The sequence below is a fragment of the Leptodactylus fuscus genome, chromosome 4 (genome assembly GCF_031893055.1).
Source record: "Leptodactylus fuscus isolate aLepFus1 chromosome 4, aLepFus1.hap2, whole genome shotgun sequence".
NCBI lineage: Eukaryota > Metazoa > Chordata > Amphibia > Anura > Leptodactylidae > Leptodactylus > Leptodactylus fuscus.
The window spans coordinates 63,617,280-63,643,557 of NC_134268.1; the positions used below are offsets into that span (position 1 = coordinate 63,617,280).

General features: G+C 43.3%; 1 protein-coding gene across 1 annotated transcript in view; it reads left to right on the forward strand.

The window, feature by feature from the left end:
* The window catches only part of GAREM1 (GRB2 associated regulator of MAPK1 subtype 1), a 99,663-nt gene that overhangs the window by 67,817 nt on the left and 5,568 nt on the right, over positions 1 to 26,278 (forward strand). The window contains exons 3-5 of the mRNA XM_075270516.1: positions 1,379 to 1,509; positions 14,255 to 15,430; positions 24,815 to 24,981. Of these exons, the coding sequence (XP_075126617.1) occupies positions 1,379 to 1,509; positions 14,255 to 15,430; positions 24,815 to 24,981 (1,474 nt within the window). The remainder of the gene's footprint in view (positions 1 to 1,378; positions 1,510 to 14,254; positions 15,431 to 24,814; positions 24,982 to 26,278) is intronic.

The window sequence follows — 26,278 nt, forward strand, 5'->3', positions numbered from 1 at the left end:
CGCAGTAAGCATGCCAGAGCGCCATTTTCTTGTGGAACTCTAAGTATGACGCTGGGAGGTGCACGGAGGGACTCATTAGCATATCCATTTTTCCGGTAAATCATAAAAACGGGGTTCTTTTCTAAAATGATTAGCAGAACCTGAATAGGCTTTTTGAAGGCTGTTCAGGCATATGCTTATCTAAAATTGCCAAAATCTATTGATAGAGCCCCTTTAAAGTGCATCTAATTTGTCTGTGTTTTTCTGAGACAACTTGCTCTACAGCCATTGTTAGAAGCACTCAGGCTCCCATATGTCTGCATGATGTTTTCATGCAGATCATTTATGCCATTCATGCTGAATCCTGTTTTTCTCAGCAATAGTCCTGCTGTAAATAGAGACAGAGCTTGATACTACCTAAAAGCTCTTTCTATGGTCTGGCCCATATTTGTAGATTTTGCCATCTTCGAGAAGACATAAGCTTTATAGTGGATACTGTTAATTTTTATAATACAATTCTAATGCAAAAGATAAAGTTGGAATGACTGGCATAAGTGTGTTTGAAGTGCCAAGTGTTACAACAGGCTATGTCGTAGATCATCATAGTTACTGGGAATGTCCATCAAGATATGAGATGATCGATTGATAGACTTCATCTTACTGTAAGTCACTATAAGGGATGAGGGACTTTACTGTGCGCACTTTGCCCTTACTTTGCCAGGAGTAGGCACATACTGCAACCTTGCTTATGGGAGGACTAGGCACAGCCATACATGTATTTGAAGGAAAAACTGTACTTTCCCCAAAGGCCGTGTATAAGGGACATTGGTTGGTGTGCCATTTGGACAGTGATGGACCCATAGGCCCTTGCTGGACTCAAAAGCCAGCCATATTGTAATCCACTGTTGAAGTCTACAGAGCTTTATGCAGTATTAAATCCAATCTCTGCATATTTTATGATCAGGTTATACAGTAATGGACCTAGTACAGACCCCTCAGAGACTCCACTTACAACATCTGCCTACGTTTAAGTAGGACCCAACATATTTTCAGTATTTCCTAGACCTTAAATACTTCTATCTGGGGCAAGTCTCCTAGAAAACTGCATCACAGGCCATCTGTATAACCGGCTCAGCCTTAGAGCCGTCATAGTTTAATAATCTGTTATTTCCTATAAACAGCTATTAGGATTATGAAAGGTTGTATTTATATGATAGCAGTGCTGTTATGTATACATTGAATGTATTTATGTGCTTTGTGATGGTGTGATTAAAAATGTTCCATTTCACAATGTTGTGCAGTTATCCAGCTCAACCCACTGGAAATTGTGGACAGTTTCCACTACAACCATGTCCAGAATACATTTCTTACAACGCTTGTATTTATCATTTATTTCCAGGACAGTTTAAGTTGCTGGAGCAAGACCGGGATATTAAGGAGCCAGTGCAGTATTTTAACAGTGTGGAGGAGGTGGCTAAAGCTTTTCCTGAGCGGGTCTACGTCATGGAGGAAATAACATTCAACGTCAAGGTAGCAAGGACAACGATTTATCACTACTGTAATGACCAAGTGGAGACGGCTCTTTGTTATGTCTTGTAATGGGATCTTGTACAGTGTACAGTATTTATCATGGTTGTTTGAAAGATCCGTAGGGACTTTTTTTTTTTTTTTTTTTTTTAGTCTTACCGGTTTGACTTGATGTGACTCACCCACAACAACAGTAAAGATGTTTTATTTGAATGGGAACAAGAAAATATGAACCGGTTTTAGTAGTAAAAAGGTCTACTATTCCTCATAACAGAGCATGAATTTATACTACGCTACTACTGTATCAATTGTAACAATTCTACATTCATGTAGTTTGTGTAACTCCTTTACATAGTTGACTGTCCTGCTGCCTCTTTCATATAGATTAGATAACAGCACACCTCTCCTGGCTATGTCAGCTCTAGGCTGGTCTTACACAGCTGTAATGTAAGTCCTCAAATGGTCCGCAATTGAGGGTTTGCAATTGCGGACCATTTGCGGACACATTATATTCAATGCGGCCTCTTACACCACCGGATATTTTATCCGTGCTGTGGCCGGGCCGCAACCGTGGTCTGCAATTTATAGAACATTTCCGTAATGGCCGTGATTTGTGGCACTGCACGGACTCGCCCGTAGTACTCTAGGGGCGAGTGCGGCAGGACACGGACGTCTGTGGAGTCTATGTTGCTGATCAGCAACTTGCGGACCGTACATTCAATACAGTCGTGTAAGACCAGCCTTACTCTCTGTTTTTTTTACTGGCTCATTGGTTAACACTGTTGCCTCTCGACAATGGGGTCCTAAGAAATGCACCTCAGACATGTTTGTCATTGTTTTAATGCTAGAAATACTAGAAGTAAGGGGAAGAAGGTTACTCAGGACAAGTGGCGAGAAGAGGAAGCATCCAAGTTTTCATGGAAGGCAGATCACCTAGAGAAAAGCACAGTGGAGGGATTGGAGGCTGTGTATCAGTGTACAGAGAGGAGCCAGCATAGTCTCTATCGTGCAACATCACTCTTTATTCTTCTGTATTTGTGGCATTGGAGATTCCTTATGGCCTGTAGTAGAAGAAATCAGTATAATAATGGAGCTGTGCTGATACATGAGAGCTACTGAAGGCAGACCCCTTGTGCATACATATACCTCACATCTAGGGTTTATTTCTAGGAGGTACAAGCCCACATGAAAAAATTTGAAACTAGGAGAAGGCTATAAACTGTATATAGACTGTAACCACTAACATATGTACAAATTATTTTATCCCATATCAAAGGTGTCCGTAGCTATTCATTTCTGAATGGTTAGCTGTGTGCAGTACAGGGTGTAGTAGACCAAAAACTTTCCCATTCATGCTGATGATATATTCCAGACAACTCTGTAAAGGAAACCTACAATTAAATGCCTTTGATTTATTTTTCCATCATTTTTTTTATAATGCTTAAAATTTGTCTTTTATATTTTTATGTTCTACCAATTAAGTTAGGAAAAGTATGCAAGATGAGAGTCCGACCTCTACTAACCCTACATGTGACCAAGAACAAGGGCCCACAAGCAGAAGTTGGCCAATTGTACAATCATACACTTTATGTATGAGATGAACCACCATTTCCATTCTGATAGGTCTGCTTTGCTCTGAGGAAGACCTGCTGTTGGTAACTTAGGGTATGTTCACATGGTGGGATTTGGAGAGAAAGTTGTGGCGGTCTTCAACCTTAAAATCATCTGCTAAAATTTTTGAAGTGTGAGGTTTCGTATTGTGGTTCGTTTGGTGATTCAGATGAGGAAACCATGGCAAGATTAAGCAGGAAAAACAAAGGATAGGCAATTTTGGACTGGTTTTTGGAGTAGTTTTGAAATCGAAGACTTGGGGTATTCAGTTTGGAAAAAAAGACTACTTAGGGGTGCCCTAGTTACATTGTATAGATGTATGAATCGACAGCACAGAAATCTTTCCATTGATTTTTTTTTTTTTTTTTTTTTTAATATCAAGTCTAGGGTTGAGCCGATCTTGAAATTTCAGGATCGTTTTTAAAATCTGATTTTCGATCATTTTCCATTCCAATTCCGATCCCAATGCAAGTCAATGGGATTTTTTTAATAATCGAAGATCAGATTTTAAAAACGATCCTATTCACTACACAGCATGTAGTCCAAAAATTTAACCAATTTTTGGACTCCACACTGTGTAGTGATTAAAAAAAAATCCCCCTGGTGTCCACTTACCTGCACAGATCCGCTGCTGCTCCCAGTTCTTCTTGGTCCAGTCCTGGTTTCTCCTTCACAGGCCTTCAGAGCGCCGCCACCTCCCTAGGCTAGTGTTAGAGATGATGGGAGTAGGCGGGGCTTGCTTGTTGTGGCTTAGGAGAGTGTGGGCAGGGAGACGTGAGTGCATCACTACGTCTCCCCTCCCAGTACTCGCCCACACTCTCCTAAGCCACAAGCCCCGCCTTCCCCCAGCATCTCTATAATACTAGTCTAGGGAGGCGGGGGGGCACAGTGTGCTCTGAAGGCATGTGAAGGAGAGAGGACTGGATCAGAAGAGGGCAGCGGCAGCACTTCTGTGCAGGTAAGTTGAGCGAAGTTTGTGAGTAGATAGATATTACTGTACATTGACTTGTCTAGTAGATAGACAAGTCAATGTACAATAGTATCTATATACTCGCGAACTTGCCTTGTCGTCCTCACAGCAGCGCAGCACACAGTGATTTACTGCAGCCAGCCACTCTTCTGCTTCGTCCCTGTTTTGCCGTATATTCAGCTGAGTGCATGGTAAAACAGGGACGAAGCAGAAGAGTGGCAGTCTGCGGTAAATCCATAGGAATGAATGGACGCAGCCGGCACGTAGGGGGTTAAGCGGCCAGCCGCTTCTATTCATTCCTCTGGGTGCTAAGCTTTTCCCGCAATGATTGGCCAGTAGCCAAGCATTGTGGGAAATAACCTCCGATCTTGATCCCGCCCGAAAAGATCGGGATCAGAATTCTGATCGCGATCGTGAAATTTACTCGATCACCGATCGGAATCCAAACATTTCCGATCCTGATCGCTCAACCCTAACCAAGACTTGTAACTAAAACAAGGAGGCAGCCTCTGTTTAGATCAGGGGTCCACAACCTTTGGTTCTCCAGCTGCTGTCAAACTACAACTCCCAACAGGCTCCATTCACTTCCACAGGAAAACCAAGAACAGCAGAGCAAGTATGCATGTTGGGAGTTGTAGTTTTAAAAAGGTTTTTACCATAGTCATAGGCAGAACTTCTTTACGGTAAAAGCAGTGAGACACTGGAACTGACTGCCACAAGATGTGCTGATGTCTTATAAATGACAAAATTTCAAGAGGAATATGGATGCCTTTCTTGAGAATAATAATATCATGGGATATGGCAGCTAGACATTTATGAGATATTATGATCTAAGGACTTCGTCCAATTTCCAAATCTGGATTTATGAAGGAATACTTCATCTAATGGGGCAATTGTTTTATTTTCTCCTTCTTCTGGTATCTTGGTTCGGTTATAGTATGGACTTGATTGGTGTTCTTTATCCAACCTTATCTACTATGTTATTAATATGTAAGACCAACTCAAATTCCTCTCCAAATTCTGCATTGTGAACATACCCCAAGGATCACGATAACATTTTTTGGGTATTCATTACTTGATTTCCAGTACTTTGCTTAGTGATCTCTTCACAGATTAAGAAGATAATGTTAGAGCTATTAAAGTTTAACAAATTAACATGCTAAAATACCCCAGTAAGGCTGGATTCACATCCATTTGGAGTCTCTTGTTTGTCACAGTGATCACTCGCCGGATGGAAAAAGTGCGGCAAATCCGACTTTTTCATCTGGAATTTTCATTTTAAAAGAACAGATGGAACAGAACAACAGACACATGGTTGCAAAGGTGAACATAACATAAAACATTTAAAGCTATGTTTACATCTCCGCCAGAGTCTGTGTGACATGAAACAGCACCACACTTGTTCATGGCTTGCATTGGGTATTGCAGCTTGGCTCCTATTGTGAAAGTAGACAACCTGCAGTACCACACACAACCTGTGTACAGGTGTGGGACTCTTTACGGTAGGAAGCAGCCATGTTTTTCTTATCCTGGGTTACCACCAGAATAAGGGTATTAGAGTTGTGCTCCTCTGGCGCTACCATGAGATTCATTTCAGTTGTGTATAGACCAAGAAGTCTAAACCACCAAGAATAACAAAGTTTAACCTGTGTGTGGCCAATGATAAAGCACTTACCCCGTGAGATTCCTGTAGTGCTCCATCCAGTTACGTAAGCAGAACAAACACAATGGTCAGACTGCAAGAATAACTAAGCACAATACAATACAATACAATACAATACAATACAATACAATGCAAATGACTTTACTGAATAGTAAAGGTCGGATGCTGACAGTTTTGCATCTGACGTCAGGGAGTCTGGTTGCTGTGACAACTAAGAATTTTGGTAAACTTTTTCATTCACAATAAGGTAATCAGAGACTAAAAAAATCCTTACTAATTCCTCCTTGAGACATGAACAGGCAGCAGAATAAGTGAGTTGCTACAGATACAGAAAATATGTTATAAGGAAACTCTACACTCTCTTTAGATGAATAGTCCATAGTCATGAGAGATACTATAAACCGTCTTGTGTGCTACATAAAAAATGCTGAAATTGTACACTGTAGGGCTCGGCTTATCTGTGACCCAAATACCACAACTGTCATTGTAATCCCGCGGGCCTCTGAGCTCACATGTCCTGACAGCCCCTGCTAGAGGTATAGACCACAGGATGAGATGGTTTATTTACAGTATACATTGTATATAGGTAATATACAGTTTCCTGTGTATGACAGTAGTAATTTACATAGTTACACATTAGCTTAGAGTCCAGTGGTTGGTCCTTGTATGAGCATGCTTATAGAGAGAGCTGTCAAACCGATTAGGACCGCCCACTGGACTCTTAAACATACAGAGAGCAGAGGTTTCAGGTAATAAGTTACAAGATATATTAAAGGAGTCATACAGCTGTTGTGAATGTAGCAGTAAATGCAGAATGCACATTCAATGGGAGTACTGCTAGTACTGCTCTTGGCTATCTCTGGCACTCCTGTTACGTGAATGGAGTTGAGGCATTGCTATATTCACGACAGGTGTAAAACACTTGCATGCTCGCGATTGGTGAGTAAAGGGCCTTCAGCATTTAAAGTCTTCTGTAGATTCCAGGCATGCTACGCAATTTCACTGCAATCCACTGAATGCCCTATTTTTTGCTGAAATGCCGCAGGTTTTCTGCACATATTTCTTTCTTTGCAGTGAGTGGATCCATATATATATATTTTTTTTAAAGTTCAGGCAACCCCTTTAATGACCCCTTTACGCTAAGTTCACATCGGCGCCTGGATGTCGGTTGTTCTGGTCCTTAACCACTAAATGGCAGATACAACAGTCACCAGCGGAGCTCATTGACTATAATGGGGTCCATTAGATGTGTGTTTGCAGCACTATTTTTTATTTTCTGATGATTTTTGATGATCCATGGGACAGAGTATCGAAACGGAGTCTCTAAAGGTGTGACCCAGCCTTACTTTTTGGAATGTACAGTTGACTATATTAGTTATCAAAGGTACAGTATTGTAATGCAGTTTTTATGCTATACAATGCTAGTGCAGCTCATGGTACATATAGTAGGAGGTTATTAGCAATAGTAGTATATGCAGTATACAACATCTAAATGGAGATGCGTGTGAACTAAAATGCAGTCAAACCTGCAGGGTCAGCAGGACCAGTTTTTGATCTAGTGTATGGAGGCCTCCCAATTTTCCCATAACTGCATATGTTGGGTTAACAGGATCAGGCATGTTGGATTTCAACATGCCCAGTCCTTTAATAAACATCTTCCTCTCCCCTTATACTCAGCAGAACACACACTTATAGTGAAGAGGGGAGAAATAGATGACGTCTGAATGAGTGTAGGTGACGGATGCATAGCCATCGTAACAGTTCTACTCAGATCTCCAATGCCCTCTACATCTTGGCTTGATGTTATCTTGGACTAACAATTGTGTTCTTTGTTACTGGTGCTTGGACTTCCAGTTTGGAGGAACCATACATCTAAAGGTTTGGTGCTAGCAAATGGACTGATAAGAAAGTAAAACCCCTACAATTAGTGAGATTTTGGGCAAACTGTAAACTGTGGTGTGGATTTATTCTTCAAAGTAAATGTATGCTCTGGCTACATTGCAGGACCTGAGATGAGGTCATCCCAGGCCCTTCAGCCGGGCTCCGATAGGTTTGCTGCATTCTGTGGCCGATGGGTGATATGTGAGCCGTAGAAAATGACGGCTGCTGGCCGCTCCGGAGAGACGCTGACATGCGGCCTGGCTGTGCAAGACGAGTCGATCAGGTGTGCACAGTCTGCGCTCCAGAAACAATGGGGCATATCCACAGCTCTGGAGTGAAGCGGCCTCACTCGGCGGGACAGGCCAAGTGAATCGGCTATGTGAGTAACCTGGGGGACTGTAGTGTTCGGTGTCAGGGGCAGAGGAGTTTGGAGGCCCAGGGGGACGCGTAGGAGGGGAGGGGGTCGCGGAAGAGGGGTTTGGGGAGACAGAGTGGCACCCAGGGCCCTATGGCAGGGGAGGCGTGGGGGTGGGGTTTGGGGGTGCGCACGGGAGGAGGGGGCACGCTTGAGGGGTTTTGGTTGGGCCGGGGCCATGCGGGACGGGGCCCGCGAGATAGCACTTTAGGGGGGCCTGCATGGGGGCGCGCGGGATGGTTGGCCACGGAACAGGAATTTGGGGGTGGAGACCAGCGTCACCAGGGGTGACACAGGAGAGGAATTTGGGAGGGGGTAAAGTCGGCCACCCGGGAGTTGGGCATGCGCGCATATCCAGACATGTACCATGACAGAGAAGTAGGCGCAGGTGGATTGTCCGCACCAACGACCCGCAGACGAAGTCATGGGCAAATTCTAGTATAGTTATAATACAAGCCATAAAGTACATCTCGGGCTTCATACAGAATGTCTTTCAGGAATCTGATGTGAATTTATCAGATGTCCAATTATCTGTAAGGTAGAGACGGTCTTAGGCCGGGACCCCACGGACCGGAAACGCCGCGATTTGCCCACAGTGGAGACGCTGCGGGGAAAAATCATTGTACAGTGCAGGCAAATCCCATCCCCACTTTGCAGAAAAGATCGCAGCACGGACACTCTGCGATTTGCAAAGCCGTTGCGGCTTTACAAATAGCAGACTGTCAATTATATCTATGGAAACGCCGGTGGCTTTCCTGTAGATATAATGTTAAGAGAAAGTCCACAGAGGAAAACTCTGTGAGCTTTCTCTTAAAAGTGCTGCGGAAAGAACTGCAATGCTTCACGCAGCGGTTCTTCCTGCAGCGCTTTAGTGCTGCAGATACGGCCCGTGGGGCCTTAGCTTTAGAGACTACTGTAGCTGCTACATGCCGCGGTACTTTCCGATCTGGAGAATCTCTCCTATTGAATCCTCCTAGATTTGCTTTGGATCAGTGGTGTAAAGAATAAAGTGATTGTTTCCTCCTCTGCTGGCTAGGAAATGATTGGAGGTGTTCAGATAACATTAATTGTGAATGGTTTCCTGTCAGGAAGTAGTAGTAGTAGTTGCAGTAGTAGTAGCCAGGCCAGCAGGCGGTATTGCTTGTTCTCACTCACTCTTCATGCACTGACTGCAGATGCTGTACTATTTGTTCTGTGACATTTGCCTGTGGGGTTGCTTACTGTCACATGCTTGCTTTTTGTTAAATTAGATTAAAATGTTTTAGTTGCATTATGTCATTTTGGTTTTCCAGGATATAGCTATTTTGGGATTTCCCTGGCAGCTGGGATCAGCTTATCCATGGGGATGCAAAGTTTTTGGATAATGCTAAGCACCATCATACCTGTAGATAGTCCATTAGATGCAGCATTTCCAAGTCTTTGCATACTGAGCCCATGGAGACAGTGACACACCTCATTGCACTTTGAGGTTTTTCAAGGTATATGGTGCATCTGTTAGACTATGGAAAGGTGTGATGGTGCTCCACTGTAATGTCCTGTAGTTTAATATTGAGTTTCCTGGTGACAGATTTCTTTAATAGCCAGATCAAAGCAAGATACAATAATGCACCAATTCTCAGTGCCAAACTCCCTTATTCCATCGTCTATGCTACCACTAAAGTTTACCCATTAAATGTAAATGTGAACTGATCTTCAGTAACCTGGCATGGCCATCTCACAGTTAATGGAGTACAGGTCCTCAATAGTTTTAGCCCAGAAGATCCCATGTAATATGTCAGTGTGTACAGGCTTCTGTAAATTCACGACAATTCAGGACAATGACTGATTTATATTGTGTGTTCTTGGTATTAGGCAATATAACTTCCCATGGAATCCAAAATGTGGCTGTGCTGTAAGTAAGTAAGGACTTGCCAGTCATAAAGACTATTCTGTTCCTCCAGATATGCTCTTCCTTCTGTGAATTCTTCATATACCTCCCACAGATACATGAACAGTAAAACACAAGCTTACAATGGCTGTAAGGACCCGCACAGTGTAGTCACTGTATGTCCGATGCAAATAACTCATGACCTAGAGAATATAAAGATTCCTGATGTCCTGTTTAGTGGTAAATTGGCATATCCAAAAATTACGTTATTATGTAATTCAATTGTACAGTAAAAATGTAAGTTCTAGGAAAACCCTGTAACTATATTACTGAATAACGTAGTACACCGGAATTTAAGAGGAAGCGGTTCATTAAAGTGCCATATATATGGACAATATGTCTTCTATCCACTACTTTATTTAAATTATAGCTATGCGTATGAGTAAAGTTTACTGATGTCTCATGTATATTCATTATTTGTTATTGGTCTTTCATTAAAGTCTTTATTAAACTGTATGTTGCATGTAAAGGTTCTTAAATTTATGTGTAGATTCCCCAAAGACGTACTATTACTTTACACCAAGTATCGCTCAAACCCCTGAAAAAGTGCACTGATAATACATTGTAAAGCGTATCTATCATCTCACTTTCCTGTTTTGGTATATCCTGATATTCTTCAGAAAATAACAATTCTGGAGCATATTCTCTTATACCTTTCATGTTCTGTGGTTCTATCCAGTAAGTGCTGCCTGTGTCGGACTGTTTAGGGACAGCTTTGGTAAGTGGGAATGGAAACGCCCAGTTGTCACTTTCTTAATAAATATTCATGAGGAATAACAGAGCAAAAACAGAAGTAGAAGGGTAGGTGGATAGTTATTTCATGTGGAATACCATTATTTACTAAAGCAGCCATGTCAGAAATGATGGCAGGTTCTCTTTAGAGCTTTATCCATAGTGACATAACCAGTAAGTATAACCTAAAGGAAGGCATAAGTTATTATTATTTTATTATTATTGTTTATTTATATAGCACCATTACACCCATGGTGCTGTACATTATTATATTAATTCCATGGTGCTTTACATTTGGGGGTTTACATACAGTACACAAAATATACAAACAGATATGATACTAACAATAATCGACTGGCATGGTGGGGTAGAGGGCCCCGCCCACAAGGGCTTACAATCTATAGGGGAAGAGGGATAAAGACAGAAAGTGGGGACCATTTACCACCAACAAGTCCAGATCTTTACATCATTTAATATGTGCTGCTCCATTGATTCTGGCAGAGTTGAGTTTTTTTCTGTAGTTCCCACCATTCCTGAGCAACAGGCGCAATTAGTTTTGGTGTCTGATATGTTATTTAGGCTCTATTCCTGCCAGAAGGGTGATGTTAGGCAGGAGCAGGCCGCACAGCCGGGTCATCAGTTTTTAATGTCTCTTTCCTTGTTGGTGCCTTCCCCCTGCTCCTCTTCATGGCTGCATCATTTGCAGCTTCAAACATCCAACGCATATGAAATGCTCAGTACACCATCTTGTTTAGAGCCGTAGCTCTAGTAATGCAAGTAATGCAACCAAGAAGAAGAGCAGAGGGAAGGCACCAACAAGGAAAGCGGCTTTGGAAACTGATTTTTTTTTTTTTTTAAACTCCCTTTTAAATAGCACATCATACACCAAAACTAACTATATTCATAACTCATGAGTGGTGGAGGCTAGAGAAAACATTCCAACTGCATGTGAATTAGTGGAGCAGCAACTATTACCATATGCTAGGAAATTGATCTGGTGAAGGTGGTGAAGGGTCCTCTTTTAGGCACATTTCTACATCCTCGTTTTCATTAACCACTGATTCACTATTTCTGACACCCAGAATTATTACACATCAATGTGCCCATCAATAGTGGTCACAGAGGAAGCAGCCAAAAAATACAGGTGTAAAAAGTATGGCAGAGTACTGTAATGGGATTTTTATGTAATGAATGTATAAGCCAGGTCCTTAAAAGGGGACCAGTCTTTTGGCTTCCCCTTTTACAAAGAAGGGGTCCTGTGTGAGAACCCTGCAACTATTCCATTCACTTGCCCTCCATAGTCTCACAGCTCTTATTCTGTTCTGATGGTGAAACCTTCTTCCCCTAACAGACTAGATGCCCCTGGTTACAGGGCTATGAAAAAAAATCCATAGACTTGTGTATTGACCTTTCATGTATTTCTACATAATAAGTGGGTCATTCCTAAGCCGTCTTTTCTCCAAACTAAATAACCATAGTTCTTGAGATGAAATATTCCCTGTGCTGTTTATCCCGGGCTGAGCTCAGTCTTCATGCTCTTATAATAATAGCAGCAATAATTACAGATTTTCTGGGACCAGCCGGGGCAACGTGACTTCTGCTCTTATCCCAGATCATGGCCGAAAGAAGTACTGAAAAATAGTGACACCCGATGAATATTACATGGGAAGAGATCTCAAGAAGATCTGTTGAGCCCCTGGATTGTAATATCAGTGAGGCCAATGAACCACAGTTGTAGGGAATACCAGTGATTTTCTACATGTTCTACCAATGTGGCTGATGGCAAATGTGTTGCATGTTAATATAAAGGACAACTAAAGCAATTACATACACAGGCACCCCAGATGCTTACTTTCATTAAACAGCTTCCTACAAAGATACCATATTAGAGAGCTATGGCAAGTTATCATAAATGCACGATAGGTGTGGATCCTATTTCTAGAAATCCCCTGGAAACCATTTGTCTCCTGACCCCTCTTTGCCAATAATCGGCAGTCGATTGCATCAACTTGGGGGTGGACATGCTTGTGCAACTCTCTCACTATTGACACCTATGCTGTTGTAGATAGTGAGGGGAAGCCTGCACTAGTGGGGCCATTACTCTACCTTTGGTTGTACAATTTTGGATTTACATCATCAGATGAAGGCGAGGAGACCTCCATTCTTCCATAGGGTCACAACTCTGTCTGCTATTTTATAGCATTACTTGGGGATATGCCATAAATGCTTTCGATGGGAATGCCATGGGTTCTGCCCACGCAGACTCGTGAGTTTGATTCTGAGGTTTGACCCTGTCTGGATCTCTAAATAATAGGACCATCCATGTGACAGCAGAGTCTGATTATCATATCAGACACCAAAACTAACTGCACTGACTACTTGGAAATGGTGGGGGCTAGAGAAGTTATCCCAAATGCACCCAAGAAGTGGTGTGAGGAATCGCTCAGGTAGATGCTTGTAGCAGTGCAGGAAACAGGGACACAGACACTGGATTGGACACAAGTTTAGGCTTTATTCACATGTAACGCATACACTGCCGTTGCAGAGGCACAGAATAAACAAAACAAAACCCTTCTCGGCTGAGAAACTAACTTAATCGTAAGGAAAGCTTTCCCTGACTATATAGGAGACTGGCTACCAGTCTCCCACCTTGGTAACAGCAACAGGTGGCACAGTGCCTGCTTTGGAGGTCCGGTCTGGACAGGTCAGCTCTGTCAGTGTGGTGCCACACTGCTAGTCTTCACACTCAGACTATTATCAGGCCTGATTAGTCAGCTGACCTCCCTGGTGTGGGTCTCACCATACACCCTTTAGGTGCCTGGCTGGAATATACTTGTCCTCCCAGACTACACCCTTCACTCTCTCACAGTGGATTGACGCCTATTAGAAAATATAAAGAAGTGCAGTTAGGCTAAGGCCCCATGGGACAATATGCAGCGCTGAAGTGCTGCGGGAAAAACTGCGGTGGGTCCGCGCTGCGGTTTTAAATGCAAGGTGGGCAAGGGATTCGCATGAATCCCAACCACTTTGCAGTTACTGTATAATGCCGCAATTTAGAAAGAAGATACCTGTTAGATGAAATGTGGTGCAATTTATTTATTTGATTATTTTTTAAAGCACAAAAATCACTTGTGCTTGTGCTGGTGATCAGATAGACTAACATACGTTCACGTTAGTTAAATGACCATGTAATGCAGTTTTTCTCCCCAAATGGATTTTCCATGTTGATGACCTATTCCCATGACACCGCACACATCAGCGGTTCTGGAAGCTGCTACCATGGACAGAACATGAGCAGGATAGCCCGATTGGAGAAATAAGACCTAAAATCCATTTGGGGCTAGAAAACCCCATTAACAAAAACCGGGAGGATTTTCATACCCAGTATCTTTTGACAGACTATTGGAATATTAAACCAAGTATGTTCTTGTCTGTATGCGAGGTATTCAGCAATCGCTTTGTACAGACGTGTTATCTGATGTTTATAAAGCAGATATTCCCTGCGGATGATACAAATTGAATAACAGATATCATTTGCTGTACTTACAGGTTGCTTCAGGAGAGTGCAATGAAGATACAGAAGTGTATAACATCACACTGTGTACTGGAGATGAACTCACCTTAATGGGCCAGGCTGAGATTCTTTATGCAAAAACATCCAAGGAGAAGTCACGTCTGAATACCATATTTAAGAAAATTGGAAAATTGAACTCAATCAGCAAATTGGGGAAAGGCAAAATGCCGTGTTTGATCTGCATGAATCATAGAACTAATGAAAGCATCAGCCTCCCATTTCAGTGTAAAGGAAGGTTCAGCACACGCAGCCCCCTGGAGATTCAGATGCAAGACGGGGAACACACTATCCGTAACATTGTAGAGAAGACACGACTGCCCGTGAATGTGACTGTGCCTAGCCCACCTCCCCGTAACCCATATGATCTTCACTTTATACGTGAGGGACATCGCTACAAATTTGTCAATATACAAACGAAGACTGTTGTGGTTTGTTGTGTACTGCGCGCTGGTAAAATCATTCCCATGCATTTTCCTTTACACTTATCTGTCCCTACATTTAGCCTACCTGAAAATATAGCAAAAGGTGAAATGTGGCAGGAGTCTGTAGTACAACATTGGTACAACATGTGCCAAGAGCAGTTTGATATAGAGGAATATTCCCGTGCCGTGAGGGATGTAAAAGCAGACTGGAATGAAGAATGCAAGAGCCCTAAAAAGAGCTATTGCTCCGGACATAGTCATATACCAAACTCCCTCAGTTATGCCCGTGATGAGCTGACGCAGTCCTTTCATAGGCTTTCAGTCTGTGTGTATGGAAACAACCTTCATGGAAACAGTGAAGTGAACCTACATGGTTGTCGGGACCTGTGTGGGGATTGGGCTGTGTTCCCTCAAGAGTCTTCTCAGTACCAGGACTCCGGTGACAGTGGCAGTGACTACCTTTTTCCTGAAACCGGCGAGGAATCTGTAAGTTTACCAGCCAAGCCAGAGCTTCCCTATGAGGAGCTCTGGTTAGAACTGGGAAGTGGGAAACATGGCGGAAAACCCCTAACCCGCTCACAAAGCGAGAAGAACAAATGTGATCCTTTCCGAGGCTCATTGCATTCCAAGTGCGGCACATCGTCACTCTCATCTCCTGGATCTCTACTGACAAGTAAATGTGCGGATTTATCTTTACCTCCACCTCCAGTGCCTCCCAAATCAGAAGCTGTGAGTATACGTGTAACGCTCAGGTCATACTTGTTATATAGGAATAGTCCATGTACATACTATAGAGACCAGTGCATGGAAGCTTTTTTATCAGTGCACAGATGCCATAAATTCCTGATTAACGGTGTCTTAAGATTATCCTCCTTAGAAGCTAAGCTTCTCAGGAAAAATATTGCTATACATTTGATGGAACATGCATTTTATCTGTTCTAATCATATAGAATGATTGAAATGTAAGCCCTGCAGAGGAACCCTGGCCTGGTTACGGCTCTGTACCAAACAGGCCGCATTACAGCTATACATACCTAGACAGTACCTACAAACTGGAAAGCATTGCAGAAACCAATCCCAATGTGGTTACTAGAGGATAGGGTCAGAGTTGCTTGCACAGAAGGAAAGTGCCAGGAAAAGTGTGGAAAACTAGGCATTTCTATTGCGTGCTACACAAAACCCAACAAAAATCTGTGCGTGCATCATAGCTGACATTCTTCACATAGTTATTTACTGGTAGCATCCCACATCCTGCATGTCTGAGATCATTATGTCTGGAGTCAATGGAAACTTCACTATAACATTACACCTCAATAATAATAATAATAATAATGACGATGATGAAACTTAGGCCGGTTTCGCTTTGCTGCATGCCATATGTGGTTAAGATGTTGGCCCAGATTTACTATTAGACAGCGAAAATTTAGATGGGCAGGCTGAAAATGTGCCAGGTTTATTACAGTGACTAATGCTGGATGTTAAATGGAATTTGTCACCAGAGCCCGGCATGTCAACCCAACCCTACAGATACATAGGTTAGAGGCCTCTATTGCCAAGATATCATATTTTTTGCACTAGGCAAATGAGCTCTTTGGAGCAATGAGGGTGTTGCCGCTAACCTCTTTGGCGCAATGGCAACACCCTCATTGCTTCAAAGAGCTCATTTGCATATCACAGTACCAGCAATATCTTGTCAAAGGAGGTCAAAAGGGGAAAACGTAACCTATCTTTTTGCGGTGCTGGATTCTGGTGACACAGTCTAAGTTTATACCATCTCTTAGTTCGCTAGCTTTGAGCCAGATGCAATTTTGGCACATTTAAATCATGCCCCCTTTTCCTGAAAAGCCACACCCACGTGTCTAACAAGTCTTTAAAAATTTTAACGTTTCAGTTTGTGCCAAACAAGCACCACCTTTATGCCAGAGCCCAGTCATGACCACAGTAGTAAATATGGGCCATTGGCTGTGAATATTTTAGAACTGGAGAGTAGGATAGAGGAATTTGAGGCAGACATCCGCTTCAGATTCCTCTTCATTTTCCACCCGGATGAATGGGCCTAATAAGTGCGGAGTCTCGAGCCATGGTCTCTGCGGCCAAATCAGCCATGGAATCTGCAGCAAGAGCGAGCAGGACGTTTGTGTTTCTTTTCTTCATCCTGCTGTGATCTCTGCCTCTTATTGAATACTGGGAGAGGCGGAATCCTCCTCAAAATCAGCAGCAGACTTCATTGTGTGAACAAGCCATAGCAATGACGATATAATCCATCCTCAATCCATTCATCACTGGGATTGGACATGTACATACTACAAGATGTGTAACTGTAAAGCAGAATTCATTTCCATATTGCTGTTACCCTACACAGCTGCAGAGGCTGCAGGCGCACCCAGACCTTGCTGACTACATTAGGCCTCATTCACATGGGGCACGGGACCGCGTATTTTGGTCTTGATTCTGACGCAGGAAGACGCCTCAGAATTGGAGCTTCCCCCTCCGGAGTAGGCTCAAATGAACGGGCCTAGTCCGAAGGGTGCTGTCATGAGGCGGACACCGGCGCTGACTCAGCCGCGGAATCTGCCTGAAGAAGGGACAGTTCGTTTCTTTTTTCCCTGAGCTGGAAAATACCGCTAACAGAAAAAAGGAAGGTAGCTGTCTGCATAGACCTCTATTGTGAGGGGGTAGATTCTGAGGTGGATTTGGTATCAGAATCTGCCCCCTCTTGCCCCGTATGAACGAGCCCTTATATACTTCTACATTGTATTAGGGGGGATATTGCCCTGTATTGTAGATTTTTAGTCAAGCTGACAAAATTCTAGTCACAAAGAAATGTAATGCCGGAACACAAAGCTTCATAGTCACAACATTTTTAATCCATTAATACAGATGTAGATATTTGTGCGAGATTACAGACGCATGGCAGCCAAAAACTCTTAACACCTGTCCATGTGCTGTGTATTTAATAGGACTAAGATGTGGCTCAATTTATTGGAAGAAAGCCGCCATGTTTTTCCAGTCCTGTGCAACCTCTATAAGATTGCTAGAATTAACAGAAATTTCCAATGAAGTAAAACGGCCAAAATAGATTAAAAAAGAACAATGCCAGTTCAATGTGCCATAAATGGAAAGTTCCATTGTAAGAAAGCAATAATACATTATATATGAGAATAAAGTGATTGTAGGTTGTGAGAGGTGCTGAGATTTCTGGGTAGGGCTGGCGGCTTCCTGATAGAGAATTCTCTGGCTGTGGTATAGGGTGTGTTTGTGAATATGGATGAGCTGTTCAGGGATCTGGATAATTATAAATGCAAGAAGCCTTTCCCATCGTCCTCCCAATCCATGTGCTCATCATCACTGCCTTATGTGCCAGAATTACAAGTGGCATCTGTGAGCTTTTCATGTGTATCTGCTGAAAAATAAGTGCATTATACAGTATACTGTCAGGGCTGTATGGTGGCTCAGTGGTGAGTAGAACACAACCAGTGACAGTATCTGCATGGAGTTTATATGGTTGCTCCATGTCTGCCTGAGTCTCCTCTAGATTCTCTGGTTTCCTCCAGCGCTCCTAATGCATACGGATAGGCTACATGGCTTCATATAATATTGACCCTGATTTTTGTGTCTGAAATGGAGGAATTACATTGCAAGCCCCAACTGGGGGTCAGGGGGTTAGATAGTTAAAATCTTGGTGATTTTATAGCATATGGTCTATATACTTCTGTCCATATAACAGTCATAGAAGGATTATAGAGGGTGCAATGTGTTACACTGATGATTATCTTTTACTGTCATCATACGGGGACACCAACATCTATTAATGTTGTCAGCTTATTTAGTCATACAGTGCTGCAGTCTCCCTGTCTGCTTAGGCCCAGTTCACATGTGCGTTCGGGCCATTCTGTTCCCCTCGCTGCATGAAAAATGAAGAGAGAAAAGTCCTCCAAGCATCACTTTCCACTCCATATTTTTTGTGCGCAAACCATACAGACCCCATTATAATCTATGGACTCCTCGGGTTTCCTAAGGTAACCGCTTTTTTATGCGGATTAGGTTTTTGTTCAGGGGTTCCCCAAGCGGACTCCAAACCCATGTGCAGATGTGAACTGGGCCTTAGTCCCATTTTCCTATAGTAAGTACAATGTGTAGGAACCTAAGGTATGCTAGATACTCACTAATTAATATCAATTAATCGTAGACTACAGATATTGTACTAAACTGCTTGGTATAGTTGCACCAAAATCTCTGTACCACACTTCAGAATATGTTGGCACTGTATAATAATCACTGCCCCTAAAACAACATACTGATGGCTGACACCTGTAAAATGGTCATTGTACATAAAATCCTCTTATCCTCACTGCTTACTATGCTATATACCAACATGTGAGCTGCCAATGAGAAGTTAGGGTGCCTTCACACGGCGTAGCGCGCCGCTCCTTTAGGCACGTATACACGTGTCCAAGCGTGAGGCTTCAAAACAGAGCCCATTGATTTCAATGGGTGCCGATATACACACGCTACCCATTGAAATCAATCAGAGGCTTTTTTACCTATTGATTTCAATGGGTAGCGCGCGTATATCGGCACCCATTGAAATCAATGGGCTCTGTTTTGAAGCGTCGCGCTCGGACACGTGTATACGTGTCTAAAGAAGCGGCAAGCTACGTCATGTGAAGGCACCCTTACGCTCAGATCATTTCCTCTATCTGCTCTTCTCTTGGAGAACGGCACAGAAAGGTGATCCATCAGAATGGTTTTTTTTTAGAAAGTAGAAATGCAGATGGATGAGTACACACAATACAGAATATTACAGACACTACACGATGGGTGTCATTTTCCAAGTATCTATTGTACAGAATGAAATGTTTTCAGAAGAAGCGATAGTTCTCATGTCTGCGGAGATGAGTCTGGGTGGAAACATAAGCTTCAAATTACAGGTAGCACACAGGGATTTATAATAATGTGTTCTCAAGAAACTTCCCACACATATGTCAAGAATCCAAGAAGAATAATTGGTAACAGCTATAACCAAAACACTCACACCCACACTGCAATGCACATACATATATACGTCTGGGGATATAGGGGAATGGTGGAGATGATGCAATTTCTCAGCTGCTAATTTAGCAATAATTCCAATAGAAAAGCAGCCGGAAAGACCAGACATAACTCACAAGTTACATTATGTCTGCTGTAATACTACAGTTCCCGGCATCTAAACCCTAGAAAAACAAGGTGAAGATATACTGTAGTCTACAAGCACTTCTATAAGGTCCTAAAGTAGAGAAACAAGCACCTGTCACTGATAGATCTCTCCAACATGGATATGGGCTTGCTTTATCTCTAACATTTTGGGAGGATTTCAGTGGCAGCAAGCTGCCTCCCACACAGTGGTATATCTTGGAAAGATATGTGCTGTGGTATTGGTAGACCAAACCTCCAATCTAATTAGTCATATATCAATAATTGTGTAATAGAATTCAAGATAATTGTTTTATTTTGATGTCGCAGTCTTTTTTCCAACTCCACCCACAGTTATTCCCTACGCCACCCACAGCTAATCCCTACTCCACCCACAGCTAATCCCTACTCCACCCACAGCTATTCCCTACTCCACCCACAGCTAATCCCTACTCCACCCACAGCTATTCCCTACGCCACCCACAGCTAATCCCTACTCCACCCACAGCTAATCCCTACTCCACCCACAGCTAATCCCTACTCCACCCACAGCTAATCCCTACTCCACCCACAGCTAATCCCTACTCCACCCACAGCTAATCCCTACTCCACCCACAGCTATTACCTACGCCACCCACAGCTAATCCCTACTCCACCCACAGCTATTCCCTACACCACTGACAGCTATTCCCTTCTCCACCCACAGCTATTCCCTACTCCACCCACAGCTATTCCCTACGCCACCCACAGCTAATCCCTACTCTACCCACAGCTATTCCCTACTCCACCCACAGCTATTCCCTACTCCACCCACAGCTATTCCCAACTCCATTCACAGCTATTCCCTACTCCATTCACAGCTATTCCCTACTCAACCCACAGCTATTCCCTACTCCACTGACAGCTGTTCCCTACTCAACCCACAGCTATTCCCTACTTCATACACAGCTATTCCCTACTCCACACACAGCTATTCCCTACTCCACACACAGCTATTCCCTACTCCATTCACAGCTATTCCCTACTCCACCCACAGCTATTCCCTACTCCACGTTTTTTTTGGACACTACACATTGCCTCAACCTAATACCAACCTGTATGTGGATTTTTTTCTGAACTCGGCATAGCCAGCTGTGATACCATAATATATGCTATAAAAACCAGCCATGGAGTCCCAATAAAAGAGATCACAGTGACAGTTTGCCCATAAGATCATATTCACAGCCTCTCTGTATGGCCGGGCACTGAGCTAACAGGGAATTACAGTAGTTACACATAAGAACCTGGTAACTGTTTGATCCCTATGTGCTAGGTCAGTGTTGCCTAAGCAATAAAAAAATATATATATATATTTCTCTTCTCTTAAAGGCAACATGTTATAGACCAAAAGAAGTGGAGCAGATTGAGATATATATATATATATATATATATATATATATATATATATATATATATATATATATATATATATATATTAGCATCTGCCCGCGACTTTGTCTGCGGGTTGGCGTTGGCACTGAGCCGCGTACATTTAGGCAATTGATGCTGGTTATAATCCGCCATGTGCGCAAACGCGGCCCCTGTAGCCCCCCACTTCCGTGGCACCCCCCTTCCCGCGGTGCCCCCCACCTCCCTCTCCCGCAGCACCCACGAATAAAAAGCCTCTCCTGGGTCCTCCATTTATAGTACCAGCTTCTGTTTGCAGGTCCCGACTGACATCGGTGGATGATGGTCCATTTGCTGTCAATGACAAGTCTCAGCAGTGACCTTTTCCCAAACAACGTGACGTGCTATTTGTGAATAGGCCACTTCTGAAGCCTGTCATTGACTCTAGCAGTCACCTGATACAAACAATGTCATCTATTGACATCCACCGGGACATGTAAATTAGAAGCCACCATTGACAACATTTTTTAATTTGTCAAATGTGACTAAAAAGTGTCTTTTTAAGTGAAAGTTAAGCCAGAATTTAGGCACGTTTAGCATACATAAGTTTCCCCATTTTACTAGTGTGACCGTTGTCTATGACACATTATTCTGGCTCCATCTTCTGACATCATTTTCTGGTCCCTCAAGGTTACAGAATATTGAATACATATAAAGTAGTGAATCTTTAATGTGATTTCCATGAGCGTAGTGGCGGTGACCTGCTGGGCTTGTGAAATTTTGTGGTTTCCCGTCATTTGGTTCATTCTGTTGTAAGATGGATATTATTTGTCATTGTGTCCTCAACCCCGCAAGTTATTATGGGAATGCTCCAGCAACTAATAGAACATATCGGATAATAACATTATGTAGGTCATTTCCTGATGTAACGTATATACTCGAGTATAAGCCGAGTTTTTCAGCACAGTTTTTGTGCTGAAAAAGTCTGCCTCGGCTTATACTCGGATCATTACGGGTCATTGCTGTAATTCAGCAATATCATACTTACAGACCCGGCATCCAGACCTGGCATACAGACACTGGGACGAGTGCTGGGCCGCAGCATAGCCACGCTCATAGCAGAAGCGTAGCGATGCTGCTCATTTCAAACTGCATAAGTACTTACGGTACTTCTGCTAGCAGGCCCGGAGTACAGACCCTGCCCCCCGCACTCCATCACATGCCAGGTGACATGGCCATGTAAGCTCAGGCCCGCACCCGGTGTGTATCTGTGTTCCGGGCCTGCTAGCAGAAGTACCGTAAGTACTTCTGCAGTTTGAAATTAACAGCATCGCTACACTCCTGCTATAAGCGTGGCGATGCTGCAGCCCGGCACCCTCCCCGGTGTCTGTAGGCCGGGTCCGGATGCCATGTCTGTAACTATAATGGCGCTGCTCTGTTTCAGAGTGGTCACCATACCAACCAGCACCTCCGCTGTAACTTTTACAGCGGTAATGTCGGAGTTCCCTGCAATCATGCCTGCAATCAGAGATTGCAGGCATGAGCTAGGACATCTCCGCTGTAAGTGTTACAGCGGAGATGCTCTACGATGTCCCAGTACGAGGGGTCCGGGCAGGTGCCACCATGCTGCTGGAGGAAGAGGGCGCGACCGCTCTCTCAAGTGTGATCCTTTAGATAGGAACTGCGGCCGGCCGCCGGCAGAAGCACTTCTGCCGGGGATTCCCCTCAGAGCTCCTGTAAAGGCTCCCCAGCCGGCAGTGCTTCTCTTCTACAGGCTGCTCTATGCTCTGTCCAAAAACGCCCGCTCTACATACCTATAAATATATTTTTCCTGTACGGTAAATGCCGTAGCGGGAAAAAAATGTTGTCTAACTGCCCCTTCCCCGAGACTGAGTTTTTTTCCCCCCCTACTTGGAATTCAGCCTGACTACATCCAGGCTAAGTATAAGGGTATTGGCACTGCTCATATTCCGTCGGGAAGGGGTTAATAGGAGCACCGCAGATACCCTATATTCAGCCAGGCTAAATTCCAAGTGGGAGAAAAAAACCCAGTCCTCAAGCTCAGGGAAGGGGAAAACAGACAACCAAAACACCCCCTCCCCTTCCTCAGCGTCTACTGCACCCAAAAACTCTGATCATTTTTATTTTTTTAAATTTTCCAGTGGCTGCTGTATTCCCCCCCCCCCCCCCCCCCCCCGGCTTATACTTGAGACAATAAGTTCTCCCAATTTTTTGTGGTAAAATTAGGAAGGTCGGCTTATGTTTGGGTCGGCTTATGTTTGGGTCGGCTTATACGGTATTCTGTGAAGTGTCCCCTAAGATAGATTGTCCCTTGTGTGGGACTATGGCTTGGGGTTGGCATAGCTTTACAAATAATGGAGGAGGCTGGGAGGAGATGTGACTAGAGATGAGCGAGTACTGTTCGGATCAGCCGATCCGAACAGCACGCACGCATTGAAATGAATGGACGTAGCCGGCACACGGGGGGTTAAGCGGCCGGCCGGCGTCAAAGCGGAAGTACCAGGTGCTTCCATTCATTTCAATGCGTGCGTGCTGTTCGGATCGGCTGATCCGAACAGTACTCGCTCATCTCTAGATGTGACGCTCCTGCTTCATTGTTAGTGAATACATTGGTGTACAGCGCTGTTGAATATGTATGAATGTTTAATTAGTTAGTGCTATATTCCTAAATAGGACATAACGTATGGAAATTTTATGATATTTGGGCATAATTTTATCTAGATAAATGCTGTCTTAGTGTAATATTAATAGCAGCGGTAGTCAGGAGACACCTGTGATCCTTACATTCCAGCAGAAGGAGGGCAAGAAGCCTTCTAACTCAGCCTGACAGCTTCACTGTGAAGCCGCTTGTAATGCAGAGAAACCTGTCCATACAACATTAGTAGTTAAAGGCCAGTCTGGAGCTGATCCAGAAACGTCTTCATTTCACAAGAGCTTAGCAGAGACTTCAGTGAGGTGACCCGCGCGAGGCTCGTCCCTAATTGGGGTCACACCCTGTGATTAGAGGTGAATGCTGAGGAGCAACTTCAAGGGAGCAAAGTCATTGACAACGTGTGTGCCATGAAATGTAAAGTGGAAATAATGTTACTAAGGTCAGTTGTCACATAAGGCCACAGACATTACACAGAAGCTCCGAAGCCCTTGTAAACCCGCCACCTACTACGACCATAATGCTGGACTGCTTGTAAGCGGCAGATCGGCCTCTACAGCGTTAAAATCCACGAATGTAATGGATGAAATCTGTGGTGTAATGCAGCAAAAATGTAAAACCTCATTCTTTTACTGTAGAACTTTAGTTAATGTGTTATGTCAGCTTTTTATACATTATATAATATTATGCTTGCGTAATAAGGTTTTAGAATTTCTACTCCGACTCATGCATATTAAAGCCCAGTTCACACCATTATTTCATTCAGTAGTTACAAGGAACAGTAAGCATTCTGTGAACATAGTCTAATGAGCACTATACTGTATACTTTCTGTCCTCCGCAGCTTGAGTTGCTAATACAATCCACCCTTTCCTTGCTTTAGGTAAAAGAAGAATGCAGACTCTTGAATGCTCCACCTGTGCCTCCTCGCAGTTCCAAACCATCGTCCCCCACCCCATCTGTTCCTCCGCCAACAGGAAAAATAGCACGGCAGCAAACACGCTCTCCCAGTCCTACGCTTTCCTACTATTCCTCAGGGCTGCACAGCATGTAAGTACTGCCTGTTTCTGTAAACACTGGATCTGCTGAGGGCTACATTATAGTGGAAACTCAGCAAAACCACAAGACTGGAGGTGACTTCTAGCCGTTCTCTCAAGTCACTAGGCTTGCATTAGATGTAACATTAGTCAAGCAACGTGATAAGAACTAAGCATATTATTTGGCTGCAGGCAAATATTTAATTCACTTTGTTCGCTCACCAGAATAGAGGGGAAAAAATCCCATTGTGACTTGATAATGAAATACATAGAAGTTATGTGAGGACAGACATTTATTCAAGAACTGTACTTCACAATTACAATTACGGTATCCACCTCCAGAGACAAGACACAACATTTATTCCGCTACTTTCTCAATGTCACCTATACAGCACAACAAGGCCTGTAATGTATCTAAAAGCCCAAATAAGCAATTCCCATTACAGCAGAGCACCATAAGAGATTCTTCTTCACATTATTGTGTCGTTTACAGTGTTTCTTTCTGCCTCAATTCCTTTGGTGTATTAAAGCGATCCCCAACCACTGCATATTGATGGTCTATTTCTATGAGGTCATCGATATTAGATTGGTGCAGAGCTGGAAGCAGATGGCTTCATACACTATGTAGTAACCCCACAGCCCCATTGCCGCTTACTTCCCATTTAAGTGAATGATCGCTGAGCTGCACTACTGTAGCACATAGTATACGGAGCCAGAAGCAAGCAGCTCTATACACTGTGTTCTGGATATCTGATCAGTTGGGGGTGTCGGAGAATAGGCCATCCATATCCAGACTCTGAGAACCCCATTGAAGATTCCCATTAAATTACAGAAGGCAAAGCTCTTAAACAGAATAGTAAGCGAATAGCCATCCCTGCTGGCCTGCTAGATTTACATTTAATGACCCAATGCCAATCATTGCCGGCCATGTCAATGTTTGCCCCAAATGATGGAGAGCCTTATGTCATTGAGTCAGAATCTAAACACCGACATTTGCTCGGACTTTATGAGAAATTGATGGGATTGCTTGACAACTTGGTGACCTCCCTTGTGGTGCTGTAATGACGACCCTTTATTCCCAGGAAAACCTCAGATACATTTCTCTTGCTTATAATCATTATGTGGCAGACTATAGATAATAATGTATATACCTATACAAGCCTTTAATGACCAGACTTTCTTTGGTGTTATTGGCACACCAAATGTCTTAGTATTTGCCTCTCTGTATTTCAGCAGTAGTGTTTTTTTATTTTTTTCATTGACATGGTTGGCTTTGTCTCATGTAGGAGCCATTGGCATTTTTTTTGGCA